This window comes from Fusarium subglutinans, assembly GCF_013396075.1.
Source record: "Fusarium subglutinans strain NRRL 66333 chromosome Unknown NRRL66333_c0000201, whole genome shotgun sequence".
In the NCBI taxonomy this organism is placed as follows: domain Eukaryota; kingdom Fungi; phylum Ascomycota; class Sordariomycetes; order Hypocreales; family Nectriaceae; genus Fusarium; species Fusarium subglutinans.
The window spans coordinates 22,083-34,632 of record NW_023502264.1 but is presented as its reverse complement, the minus strand read 5'-3'; the positions used below and the strand labels follow the sequence as shown (position 1 = coordinate 34,632).

Sequence of the window (12,550 nt, the reverse complement as noted above, 5' to 3'; positions counted from 1 at the left end):
AGACCACCTATATTCTAGGTACTTACCTACCTACCTAGTACTAACCTGCCTTCTGTTGGTTGGCCTCTTTTTTTTTATTAGCGTTGGACCTTCAGCTCTTCATGGCTTGTCTCAACAACCCCTCCTTCCCTCCCAGCTAAGACTGGCGGCACTGGCCTAATAAATCTCGACGTCATATGAGCTCTCCTGGCGATCATCTCCAAGTTGTACATACTGTACAGACGGGACAGCACAGCACATTATTTAGGTAGGTATTTATCCACGACTTCAACATTAGCCTGATGATCTAACTTTTAGTTGATTGTCTCCCGCCAAGAAAACCAGGAACTGATTAGTATTCAACCTCTTTCTATTCCATATAAATCACCCTGTGATATTCCCTCTTCCCTTCCCCATTTCGACCCCTGCAAAGAGGATCAGAAAAGAAGCTCATAACCCTTGACTGTGATACCCCTCGGCTCCTCCCTCCCTCCCTCCCTCCCTCCCTCCCTGTCTGCCAAGTCTAATCTCAACTCTCCAATTCAATCCATATCCATATAATCCTACGCATTGTCCGTCGCCCCCCTTGGACACCAACTACACCAAAACTCTTACTATCCCATCACCCAACATGGCTTCTCCTACAACAACCGACCTGCCCTCGAGGGCTACAACTGGCTTTAGCAACGTCAGCGAAGATGCCATTCCCGAAGTTGATCCCTCAAGCGTATGTCACCTGAGACGTCCCTGTACGACATGCGATGCAGAACGAGCGCGCAAACTTTGGAAGAGATCTGAGCTGACCTCTTAATGAATAGACTGCTGGTTTGCTTGCTGAGCGACTCCAGGCATGGAAACATGCTGTTGGCTACATAGAGGAGTACATGAAGGCCATGGAGAAGATCCACGGCCACCACGCCAAAGAATATGAGCGGGCGCTCAAGGTGAGCTTAACTCAATTCCAATTCTAACTTCCCATACTTCAGTAGACCTTGGTCACTAACTCGAGGCGCAATAGGCCATCAACAACCCCCTCAAGGAGGGCCACCACTTCGACCAGAGCCTGGGCGGCGTTGCTGGCTTCTTCGAGAACATGCGCTCCAACACGCAATCCCTCATCAACACCAACATCGAAACCGAAAAGAGTATCAAGGGCTCTGTCCTCCCCGTCCTCGAACGCTTGCATAAGGAGATCAAGCACAAGGCCAAGGAGCTCGCCCATGGCGCCGAGAAGGGCGCAAAGGAAGTTGACAAGGCTCGCAACACCACCCAGAAACAGATAGAGCTGCTCGGGCAACATGCGGCGTCTTTCGACTCTGCTGGAGGTCACCTCAACAGCCACGACGACCCTTATGTCGTCTACCGCGGTGTCCTGCACCGTCTGAACAGCCAGGTCATTGCCGAGAACAACCACCGAAATGACCTGATTGCTGTTCAGAACAACTTCCAGAGCTTCGAGGCTCACGTCATTGAGGTTGTCCAGCAAGCCATGGAGGCCTTCACACAACTTGCTGGCGGTCAGGCCGACAAGACACGCGCTCTGTATAACGACCAGCTCTCGGTCATCCAACGTGTCACCCCTGACTTTGAGTGGAATGCCTTCAAGACCCGTAGCGCCGACCGCCTCGTCGACCCCAACGAGCCCGCCCGCTCTGTTGACGCGATCCAGTTCCCCAACATGGATCACGTTGCGACCAGGGCTCTGATCGAGGGTTCCCTGGAGCGCAAGTCGCGCAACAAGCTATCTTGGGGCTACTCGACAGGTTACTACGTGGTCACGCCCTCCAAGTTCCTCCATGAGTTCAAGGATTCGGATAACAACCGCCAGGACCCCAAGCCGGAGCTATCCATCTACCTCCCCGACGCCGTTATTGGCACTGTCCAGGGCGAAAAGTTCAGCGTCAAGGGCAAGGACAAGTCCAAGACCATGAGCAGCAAGCTTACCGGCTCAACTGAGCTCAACTTCAAGGCGCACACAGCTGCCGATGCTCAGAAATGGTTCCAGGTTCTCGCAGAATGTGGAAAGAGTACAGCTCCTTTGAGCACCGGCTCCAGCCCTGCTGGATCTACACCCACGTCGCCCAACCCTCAGGCTACAGCTGACCCCATCGACGCCAAGGTCCAGTCTCCCGTGACTCCTGTTACTGAGCACGGCGCTCAAGAGGCTGGTGTTGTCGGCGGCGAGGCTCCTGCTGCCGCTACTGCACCAGTACCAGCTCCCGTAGCCGCCCCAGTGGCAGCTGAAAAGAAGGAGACGGCAATCTAGAGAGAAGCCTGAATGAGGCGGACGAAGGGTGACAGCCGTTGCGTGGGAGGCCCTGCACAATTGATTTTTAATGGAGGGAGTTCTCTATACCCAGTCCTGCATACACAGGCAACAATTGTTTTTTCGCCTCTTGATTTGACTGTGGTACAAAGTGAGGCTGGCAATGGCAGGGGCATTATATCGTTTGGTGACGATGCTGTTGACGTGGCTTTGGTGGTTTGAGGGGAAGATGGTTGAAAAGAGCAAGTCGAGACTCATGATATTGATATTTAGAGTCTGTCCTTGTTGCCTTGATTATTATCAGCGGGTTGGATTGTGACAGGAAGAAATTAATGTGGATGTGCGTTGGATGAGTTGTTCTCAAGTTGGCTTATGCCTCTATACCTACTTAGTTGCTTAACCTGTATTCGAATTATGTTATACAGTTTCATTTCTACACTTTGTTCTTACAGTGATCAATGTGACAATCTATCTACCCAAGCTATGGTTCCTTTGGGCGCGGTAGGACGTGATCAGCTGTGATTCTTATTCCTCGTCACTTGGACGAGATTCTACTTGGCTTATAGGTATTAATCGATTGAAAAGACTATCCTTGGCTGTGATGCCGTGATTCAGATGCGGCAGATATCACTGTGCATTACCAAATCACAAGGCACTGCATGTTGAGCTGAGGAACACGGCATGTATATACGCCATCTCATAGAAGCCCAGCTGAAGGGGTACGCGTGTTCCTCTGTGCGAGAGTAAGTAAAGTAAGCATGGCTGAATAAGTGCATTCTTGGCAGTATCATCGCAGGACGCGACGATATCGATGCATTATCGTCAAGATGCGAACCAGTGGCTGTGAGAAAGTACATGACGATGACAAGGTAGAACAAGTGCAACTGACGCGGGGAATGGATGTATATAAGAGACCGATCGATGACAGATATGAGGCGAACAATGCACAACATCAATCACCTTCGTTCGGGCTGGGCTGGGTTGGGTTACATCACACCTTTCATGTCTTGGTTGCCAATCGTTTCGGCTATCTGAGGCTGGGTATAAGGCACTTGGTTGGCTGTACAGACTAAGCAGGGCGAGTTCTGGAAGCCACGCGCTTTAGATGCCTCGAAGCTCCAAGAGGAATATGAAGAAGGGTGGGCAGCCAAGGCGATCGATCCTGATGCAGGGATTGGAGAGCTATAGGTATAGAAAGTGAATATAAGACGAATATGAGTTGTCATTCAAGGATTTGGTTCCTGTAAGCATTGGATATTACAAGATGTGCATAACTTGATCTATACTTGTTTTTTTTCTTCTTTTCTTTTTTAAACAGTTGAGTCATTAAGGAGTTGATAGTCCATCACAACTGTGTGTGTGTGTGTATGTATATGTGTGTGTGAGTGCGGGCGGAATAACACAACATAGCACAGCACAGCGTAGCACAGATGAGGCTGAAGGACGAACTATCTGCCTAATTCCTCACACCCTCTTCTAAACCCCCATCCTCTCCTCTCCTCTCCTCTCACGTCGGGCAAATCCAAGGACGCAGTCGTTTCAGAAGAATTGTAGCACAAGCTTGGAGTACATTCATTATCTCCGGCCGGGACCATCCATCATGAGCTTACCTTCTATACCTACCTATACAAGGCACAGTTGAAAAAGGACCTGCACAAGTCCGCCCTGCTTTATAAACCAACAGGAATTGCGAGTTCAACCGCTTTCACATCATTTTTATCCATCATCGAGTGTCTGCCTCGCGCGGACGCCTTAAACGCCTCTTGATTGTACAGGCTCTGACAGACTTGCTGTGAAAAGAGTACTGCAACACAAGTACCGAATAAGGCTCTGGCAAGCAACTAAAAGAGATGATAGAAGACCAGTAGATTGGCTTGGTCCCCCCCTATCCCTATCCCTATCCCTATTCAATGTCCTCTCTTGTCCTCCTCGATTAGTCTCGTTTCCGTTGCGTCTCCATATCCTGGAAGGTTATACAGAACTTCCCATCACCCTCAGCTTCAACCCAACCATCCTCAGAACCTCTGACAAAGACCTCATCCACTTACCTTACCAATAGGGGAAAACTCGTGTATCACTGATTTGTATACCTCGATGCTCGTCAACCCTGTTCCTGCTGCCAAAGCCTTGATTGTCCCGGGCTAGGAGCAAGACACATCGGACACAGCCAACACTTAGCAATCCAAAGGCCATACTCACCACTTCAACACCCACCACAAAGCATCTAAACAATCCAATTCGCAGCCAAGATGATGGCCAAGCCATGGAACGAGTATCAAGGGACTATCACCAAGTTGTACATCAAGGAGGGTAGAACACTCAAGGATGTCCGCAACATTATGAAGTTGAAGTACAACTTTGACGCTTCGTGAGTTTACTTCTTCTTTCCCCCAAGACAACAGCTCGTTCTCGTCAAATACATCGGAAACGCTATGAGAGACTGTCTTGCTGACTATCGTCACAGAATCCGCTCATATCGACAGCATTTTGACATCTGGGGAGTAGGCAAGTATACTTGCAAGAAACGAGAAGAGCGCCGTCGTCGATCCGTCAACAAAGGCCTGTCTCTCTCTCCATCACAGTCTCTTGCAGACGTCATCATAAAACAAGAAGAGGCAAGCTCGCCGGCTTCTTCGTCCGGCTCCAGCTCTGTAAGCCGACGCTCATCAGAGCAGAAACCTCTGCCGGTGCTGAAGCAGCCCATCCTCTACCCAAACTTCTTCCAGGACCAGATGCGGTCTCAAGACGATGCGCAGGCAAAGATTGATGCTTCCCGAGCCCCGCTGTGGGAGGGCCTGGACATAGACATGCTTCGCAGTTCCCAGACCGCTCAAGCCATGTTGCCATCGTGCGTATAATCCCTCTGCCAAGTGCCCCGAACCAAATCACTGACATGGCGTGTGCAGAATCATGCCAATCCAGTCTTATAACGAGGCTTCGAGCTGGCCAGTGTCTCGAGGTCAGTCATCGTATCTCAACAACCCTCCGCAGTCCTTTGACCGACCACACTTTGAGAGTATGGTCCCGCGGTATGTACCTGACCTGCCGCTGTACCCTCGTGATGCTGGACTCCGGTCAGGCTTGCGAGCTCCAGACTTGTCAGTGGGCAGACCAAACCCAGGGGATCTACTTCACCACATGGTTGGCTATCACGGTGTAGCACAGGGGTAGAATATATGTAGACGACTGACAGCAAGGGTGAAATCGACTAACACGATCTTTCTGGGACGGGACATGTACGTTCAAGGATAGAGGGGAACATCGTTGGGTCACACTCCTTTCAGAGACATTGGTTCAGCAGCTGGGACAAACAGTTGATCTTGGAACGTCTCATATTGAATATATACGTTACCCTATCATGGATATTATTCTAGCTTATTCTTACTTACTGGTTTTGTTGATTGATTCCGTTATTTTCATTCTTGCTTCGTGATAAAGCGTGAAGCGATCAAGCTGGCCTCTAATCTCAAGAGTACGAGAACAGGCATGCTACAGCTTGTCACTTGACAAGTTGGTCATACAGGTGCGGCGTGACAACCATCCACACCATCTACGATAGCACTCTTTGAAAATGCTTTGACTGTAAACCTTGAAAGTCATGTTAGCGACTTGTCGTAAATGCGTTTATGAACATCGAAAGAGGAATGCGATAGGAATTTCAGGGTAAGGTGCCTTGTCACAGGCGTTATCGTCAAAGCAATATGGCTACGTTGACCGTCGTGATATTGTAACATCATGTAAGAGCGATTGAGGAAACGTAAGACAAGAGAAAACTAACCTGATGCTGTAATCAAGCCCACAGCGGAGTGAGTAAGGAGAAACTTTGAGTATGCTTTCGAAATGTCAGTCGCTATCGCTGAAAAGACTGCATTGACGTGTCGTGAAGCATCTCGATCAGGGGATAAATGAATTGTCGTCGTAGCGTGAGCTCGGACATATGCTTGTCGTTTTCATTTTGAATCATCATAGAGATGATGTGAAATGCGAATGCAGGGGCCAGTCGACTACTCACGTCTTGATTATCTGAGAATTGGTTAGCACAAGTCGCTTAGTGCTTGCGAGCAAAATTTGCAAAAGAATCGCGTGTCAGGAAATGCATGAATGGTAAAGTAAGATTGTGTCTGCATCGAAAACTCGTATAAGACTCGTCATCTAAAGGGTTCATCAGGAAGCGAGGATGCTGCTGAAATGTGTAAAAATTGACTTACGGTTAGATAAACCCAGAGAAACCTGAATAATATGTTTGAGTTGCAGAGTACTAGCACTCGAGGTAGGTTAGCCTCAATGGCCCGAAAACATCCAACAAGTGAAAGTAGATGGTGACGAGTCAGTGGGCGAGGTTTTCTAGGCCTGCCGCAAAGTGGCTTTTCTTGCTCATGTGGTATGATTCGGAGCCCAGTGCCGCTTCATCATGAAAGGTCGGGTGCGGGTCGAGATGAGATATCGCATACCTTGCTAGTGAAGACTTTTGTCAGGTCAGCGCAAGCTACTACATGTATGACAACAAGTGTGAAGAGAGAGTCTCAATCAGAAATAGCCATTTTATATCGTCAAAGAAGAACTCAGCCGGTAATTTCCAGCGTATATTGTAAAAGAAATGATCATCACGAGAGATGCGGTAGGATGCGACGGGAGACGCTGGATATGAACGTACCATTTCAGCCCATGTCGGACGCAAGGGAAAGCTTGAGCATTCTCACAATGATCCACCGCTTGGTGATGAAAGAGCTATTTAAAGGTCAGCGTGTGTTCAGAAATTGCAACGTGCAAAAGCGAAAGCGAGATCCAAGTCTTTCAGACTGACGTGTAAAAAAAAGAGGTTTCATTCCATTTAGGTCAAAGACTCTAGTTTGCGGTGTAGAGTGTCATCAGGAAGAGAGGAGTAGCCGCGCAAGATATTGCGCCATGTAGAACATACCTCAGCTTGATTGATTGATTGATTGATTGTTTTTGTGTTGTTGAGAAAAACTAAAGAAGCTTGGAGGAGTGAAAGTTTTTGTAGAGAAAAAGCTCGGACAAAAGTTGCAATGTGGGGAGCACGGGCCCTTATTCTTCCGCCGCCGCATCTCCCTAGCAAAGCAGAAGTATAATGTTCGGCGACGAACGACGACTAAGAAACGGTCCACATTGAGAAAACTTAGTGAAATATGGATCTCTTCTACTGTATTTTAAGATTGCAGCTCTCAAACTACAAGGACTTGGGTGGAGCGGCAAGAATTGTTCCTTGAAATCTGGGGAGGTTGGTGAACAAATTGAGGTGACCCTGATCCTCGATTGCCATCACGTGATATCGCGTTCATCCTCGCGCGCCTTTCGTGAACTTGAGTCTGTGACGCCATTACTTCCTCCATACCGCCCGTAGACACAATATACCAACTTTTTATCGTATAAAAAGATGCCCGAGATCGCAGAAGGTCCGTTTGAGACTTAAATTCCGAGATGAATATCCCAATGCTGAGCCTGAAACAGTTGCCCGTATCGTCCATTTCCTACGCCTTCATGTGGTGGGGAAACACATCGTATCCGCTTCTGCAATAGATGACAAGAATGTGTTTGGCAAAGTTGGTACAAGTGGTGAGGAAGTAGAAACTGCCTTGAAGGGGAAGAAGGTTAGGAATCGCCTGTTGCAACTCGCGTTCATCATGCTCATCGTTATAGATCGTTTCTGCAGGAAGTCAGGGGAAATACTTCTGGTGAGCCAACTCACAGCGTTGTTCTAAGATCAACCTCATTTACCAACTATAGGATAACTCTTGACAAACCCCCGCATCTAGTAATGCATTTTGGAATGACAGGTAGGCAAGTCTCGCAAGAAGCGAAACCAACAAAACAATACTAAATCAGATGGACAGGTTGGATGCACATCAAGGGTGAACAGACAGCATATACCAACTACTATAAGAAGATGAAGGAGGGTGAACACGAACAATGGCCGCCCAAGTTCTGGAAGTTCCAGTTCAGGACCGAGGATTCAGAAGTAGCCTTCACAGACGCTCGTAGGTTTGGTCGCGTGCGACTTGTCGACTGCCCCGGAGACCAGATAAGGAAGCATTCGCCTCTGGTAGAGAACGGACCGGATCCGGTTGTCGACCTTGATCGCTTCACCGAAGATTACTTGCGTTCCAAGATGCGAGCCCGCCATGTCCCTATCAAGGCCCTCTTACTAGACCAAGCGATGATAAGTGGAATTGGTAATTGGGTGGCTGACGAAACACTATACCAAGCTCATCTCCACCCTGAGCAATATTCCGATCAATTCAACGATGCTCAAATCGCCACTCTCTATGAAATGATCCGCTATGTGTGCCAAACAGCCGTCGATAAACTGGGAGACTCAGACGAATTCCCCCAACACTGGCTCTTCAACTATAGATGGGGCAAGGGCGCAAAGGGCGCAGCGACCAAGCTGCCCAATGGCGAAAAGCTGGCTTTCATTACAGTCGGCGGACGGACAAGTTGTTATGCGCCCGGGGTACAGAAGAAGACAGGAAATACAGCTCCCGGCATCAAAGAGGAGCCTCTCGAAGAAAAGGCCGAAATCAAAGCTCCCAAGAAATCAAGGAAGAAGTCGCCAGAGGCAGCCGAGGAGAACGTTCAGCCTCCAAAGAAGAAGCGCATAAAGGCTACCAAGAAGGAGACGAATGGAGACGCCATAAAGACAGAAGATGCTGCCAAGGAAACCCAGCCAGATCTCGGACGAAGAAGATCCACCCGTCTAAGGAAGTAGATGCCTTGTCTTGGCACTCAGAATGCAAAGGATGAGTAGCTAAATGGCCAAGCTGGTCTGTCCTAGTTTTGTGTAGGCGTTTGGGTCATTCAAAACTTTCGGGTGTTCTTGTGATACAGACCTTGGATGTTGTTTATCATTCGTTCTATACCCCGTTAGAGGATTGTAGCCAGTCCTGGACCAATTCCAAACGTTGTAAGATCGCAGAGTTCTTACTACATAATAATTCAGTCTGCCTTGTGTTCTCCTTTCTCACACATCGTGAGTTGTATACCTACGTCGTTTGATAGAACTAGGCATCATTTCATTCTAAGCAATTAACTATTGCAAGTTCAACCGCGATAAGTCTCACCACCCTTCTTTTCACACCACGTCAAGTCCTGTAAATTGTGGCATGGCGTAGGGTAGATATAAGAAAGTTGACCAAGTCACCCAAACTTTCAAGGGGCATAATATTCACATTAACACGACGACATGGAGCTGCATAAACCAATGACAACAATCAGACATAATCTGGACCTGAAGCTGCCACAAATTACCATAGTTAAAAACGCCAGCTTAAAAGCCAGGAACAAGCATGCATGGGTGAGAGGAGGGATATCTTTTTCGTTGTCTTTTCAACCGCCACTTTTCGGGACGCCATGAAACCCAGTCTATGCCAAATACCCCCCAGGAATCCAGAAACAGATGCAAGAATACAGGAACCAACTGAAGGTGGTATCGTCAACCATCAACCGCCCTGTGGATATGTGTGAACATGAATCAAGTAGAACAAACCGCCACTCGCCCGCCATATTCCCAACAAATTCTCCTAATAGCCATTTCCTATGATAATATCGATTTAGTTGCCATTGGACTCAGCGCCATTGGCCTCGAGCTTTCCCTCAGTCTTCTCGAGGTAGGCGACCAAATCAGCAATGGTGCAGACCTTCAAACCCCACTTTCGGGCGAAAGTGATACAATCCTCGCCTCTCAACATGCCATGGTTATGACGAAGAGCCTGGCCAGGAGTTTCCTCGCCGACGTCGACAATTTCGCAAATAACCGCGGCATGTGCCTTGCCAGCTAGTCGGCAGAAGTCAACAGCAGCCTCGGTGTGACCCGGTCGCTGTCTGACACCACCAGGGCGGGATCGCAGAGGAAGAACATGACCTGGACGGCGGAAGCTATCAGGGCGTGCATTAGGGTCGGCAAGTGTGCGGCAGGCTAGAGCGCGGTCACGAGCACTGATTCCGGTTGAGACGGAGGGGTCGGCTGAGTCAACTGAGATGGTGTAGGCGGTGCCTCGAAGGTCCTGGTTGTTGGGGACCATCTGAGGGAGGTCGAGAGAGGTAGTGATAGTGGGGGAGAGAGGAGCGCAGACGTAGCCGGAGGAGTGGTGGATGAGGAAACCCATCTTCTCAGTTGTAACATCTTCAGCAGCAATGATCAGGTCGGCTTCGTTTTCTCGCGAAGGGTCATCGAGCACGACGAGGAATTCTCCATTTCCTGTCACAGTCAATGTTAGCGCAGTGATACATGAGGCAGGGATAGGAACCACGTACGGAAAGCCTCGATCGAGTCGGGGATTGAGTCAAACTTGTTCTGGGGGATTGTTGCGGGCATCTTGGAGGTGTGATAGGGAATAATGGCAGAGGAATTGGACAGTGCAAGGTACTGAGTGTTGAGCAACAAATGGATTTCCAAAGAGAAGACCTGGATTCTCGACCTCGGCTTGTGACTGTGAATGCGACGGTTGCGACGGGACGCACGAGGAGAGCGGGTTCGGAGGCGGAGACGGAAGCGGCAGCGGCACGAAGGAGGGGAACGGAACTGCTTTTTTTTCTACTGGGGAGTTTGATATGGAAGCCGATTAGTCTGGGTGATTGTTAAGCACCAAGAAGAAGTTGAGTAAGCAAAGAATTGACTGACTGAGTGAGTAATAATGATTCAGATTCAGGCAATGGAGAGCGAGCTGCAACTATCAAATATGCTCGGATACGGCATTTGATTCTCGCATCGCATGATTCAGACACAACCTTTTTCTCCAAAGCAAACCAAGCCCCGCTCCGCAGTCCGGTCTTAATCACAGCCGCGCGGTGAATTTCCCGCTCGCTTCCTTACGCATCGAGCCCGGCTTATCCGGTCTAAGTAAGCCCAAATCCTATGAGGACTTACTCGAACACCAAGTTACTTTACCCTCGGAACCATTGGTTGTGAACTCGTGGTCGACACTGATGAGCTCACATGTCAATGCATTGGTGATTTGAAAAGGGTCTTTACTTGATCGGGCAGTTCGGGTCGTACTATACTGATTATGATTGGTCAGTTCTGGCTCGCCCATTATGTCAGCTTTGCTGAAGACGTTGTTGGACTAAGGAATTGCGAAGCATCAGTCAGCGAGAGACGATAGAAATTCTTGGACTTTGACAGAGCAGTCAGTAGTGGAACCGATGGCGGAACCGTCTGAGTGTACCCTGCGATCGAATTGTTAGATTCTTGTCATCGTTGACCTTTTTTCAGGGTCCATCGAGACTATCTTATCTTGCTTGGCTGCAGCTTTGTCATCCGCTCATCGATCCTCGCATCATCCACACCTTACCCATTCCATTACCATCCATCACCCAAACCGTGACCTCTCTTACTTCACCTCCGAGCCTCCAAATATGCCGGCTCCGTCCCGGCCGGCGGGTGCCCTCTTCCGCAACCTCGCCCGATCAAGTCGGCGGCCTTTCGCACGCCCATTGCCGGCGAGCCATACCATCGCAGCCTCTATTACGACATCGCCAACACCTCGATGGCACTCCACGCCCTCGTCCAATTCGTCACAGAATTTCTCATCTGTCAACCCCGATGAGGTCTCACACTTCAATGCGCTCGCCGCCGACTGGTGGGATCCTCATGGCTCCTCCCGGCTACTTCATCTCATGAATCCTTTACGTCATGACTTCATCCGCGCTTGTCACCGCACCGACCCCGATTCTCCCACTCGAGACCTGACATTCCTTGATATTGGCTGCGGCGGTGGTATCTTTGCCGAAAGTGCAGCTCGTTTACCGACTACCAGACATGTCACTGCTATCGATCCCACCCCCGAAGTGCTCTCTGTAGCACGTTCACATGCCCGCAAAGATCCTGGTCTTCGCTCCAAGCTCGAATATCGGCAAACGTCAATAGAAAATCTTCCTATTCCTGCGACACCACAAGAGGCCTACGATGTGGTCTCGCTGTTTGAGGTTATTGAGCATATCGATGCTCCAGGCGCATTCCTGGAAAAGGTGCGCCCCTTCGTCAAACCTGGGGGATGGCTTGTTATGAGCACCATCGCGCGAACGTGGATGAGTTGGTTTACCACCAATTTCATGGCCGAGGACGTTCTGGGCATTGTCCCGAAGGGAACACACGACTGGAACAAGTATCTCAACGAGGAAGAGTTGCGAACTTTCCTCGCGGGTCGAGGCTGGAGTCACCCGATGGTGCAGGGTGTGATATATGTTCCTGGGCTTGGCTGGAAGCAGGTCGATGGTAGTGAAAAGGTAGGCAACTACTTCTTTGCTGTGCGTAAGTCTGAAGCCTGAATGGCTTGGTTCAGATGTGTA

At 49.3% G+C, this 12,550-nt stretch overlaps 5 protein-coding genes across 5 annotated transcripts; 4 read left to right on the top strand and 1 right to left on the bottom strand.

Moving 5' to 3' along the window:
* Nucleotides 1-610: 610 nt before the first annotated feature.
* FSUBG_11058 (transcription factor Ask10p) lies at nt 611-2,245 on the top strand (the record flags this gene model as incomplete). Its single annotated transcript, XM_036675700.1, has 3 exons — nt 611-706; nt 798-923; nt 998-2,245. The coding sequence occupies 3 exons, from the start codon at nt 611-613 to the stop codon at nt 2,243-2,245; spliced, it is 1,470 nt and encodes a 489-aa protein (XP_036533455.1).
* Nucleotides 2,246-4,494: 2,249 nt separating this feature from the next.
* Nucleotides 4,495-5,416, top strand: FSUBG_11057 (uncharacterized protein; the record flags this gene model as incomplete). Its single annotated transcript, XM_036675699.1, has 3 exons — nt 4,495-4,613; nt 4,710-5,093; nt 5,152-5,416. The coding sequence occupies 3 exons, from the start codon at nt 4,495-4,497 to the stop codon at nt 5,414-5,416; spliced, it is 768 nt and encodes a 255-aa protein (XP_036533454.1).
* A 2,224-nt stretch (nt 5,417-7,640) lies between these two features.
* FSUBG_11056 (formamidopyrimidine-DNA glycosylase) lies at nt 7,641-8,972 on the top strand (the record flags this gene model as incomplete). The annotated part of the gene is made up of 5 exons (XM_036675698.1): nt 7,641-7,659; nt 7,715-7,854; nt 7,904-7,938; nt 7,991-8,040; nt 8,098-8,972. The coding sequence occupies 5 exons, from the start codon at nt 7,641-7,643 to the stop codon at nt 8,970-8,972; spliced, it is 1,119 nt and encodes a 372-aa protein (XP_036533453.1).
* Nucleotides 8,973-9,813: 841 nt separating this feature from the next.
* Nucleotides 9,814-10,577, bottom strand: FSUBG_11055 (3 4-dihydroxy-2-butanone 4-phosphate synthase; the record flags this gene model as incomplete). The annotated part of the gene is made up of 2 exons (XM_036675697.1): nt 9,814-10,460; nt 10,517-10,577. 2 exons carry the CDS (start codon nt 10,575-10,577, stop codon nt 9,814-9,816), a joined length of 708 nt encoding a protein of 235 aa, XP_036533452.1.
* A 1,040-nt stretch (nt 10,578-11,617) lies between these two features.
* Nucleotides 11,618-12,529, top strand: FSUBG_11054 (COQ3-enzyme of ubiquinone (coenzyme Q) biosynthesis; the record flags this gene model as incomplete). The annotated part of the gene is made up of 1 exon (XM_036675696.1): nt 11,618-12,529. The coding sequence occupies one exon, from the start codon at nt 11,618-11,620 to the stop codon at nt 12,527-12,529; it is 912 nt and encodes a 303-aa protein (XP_036533451.1).
* Nucleotides 12,530-12,550: the final 21 nt, after the last annotated feature.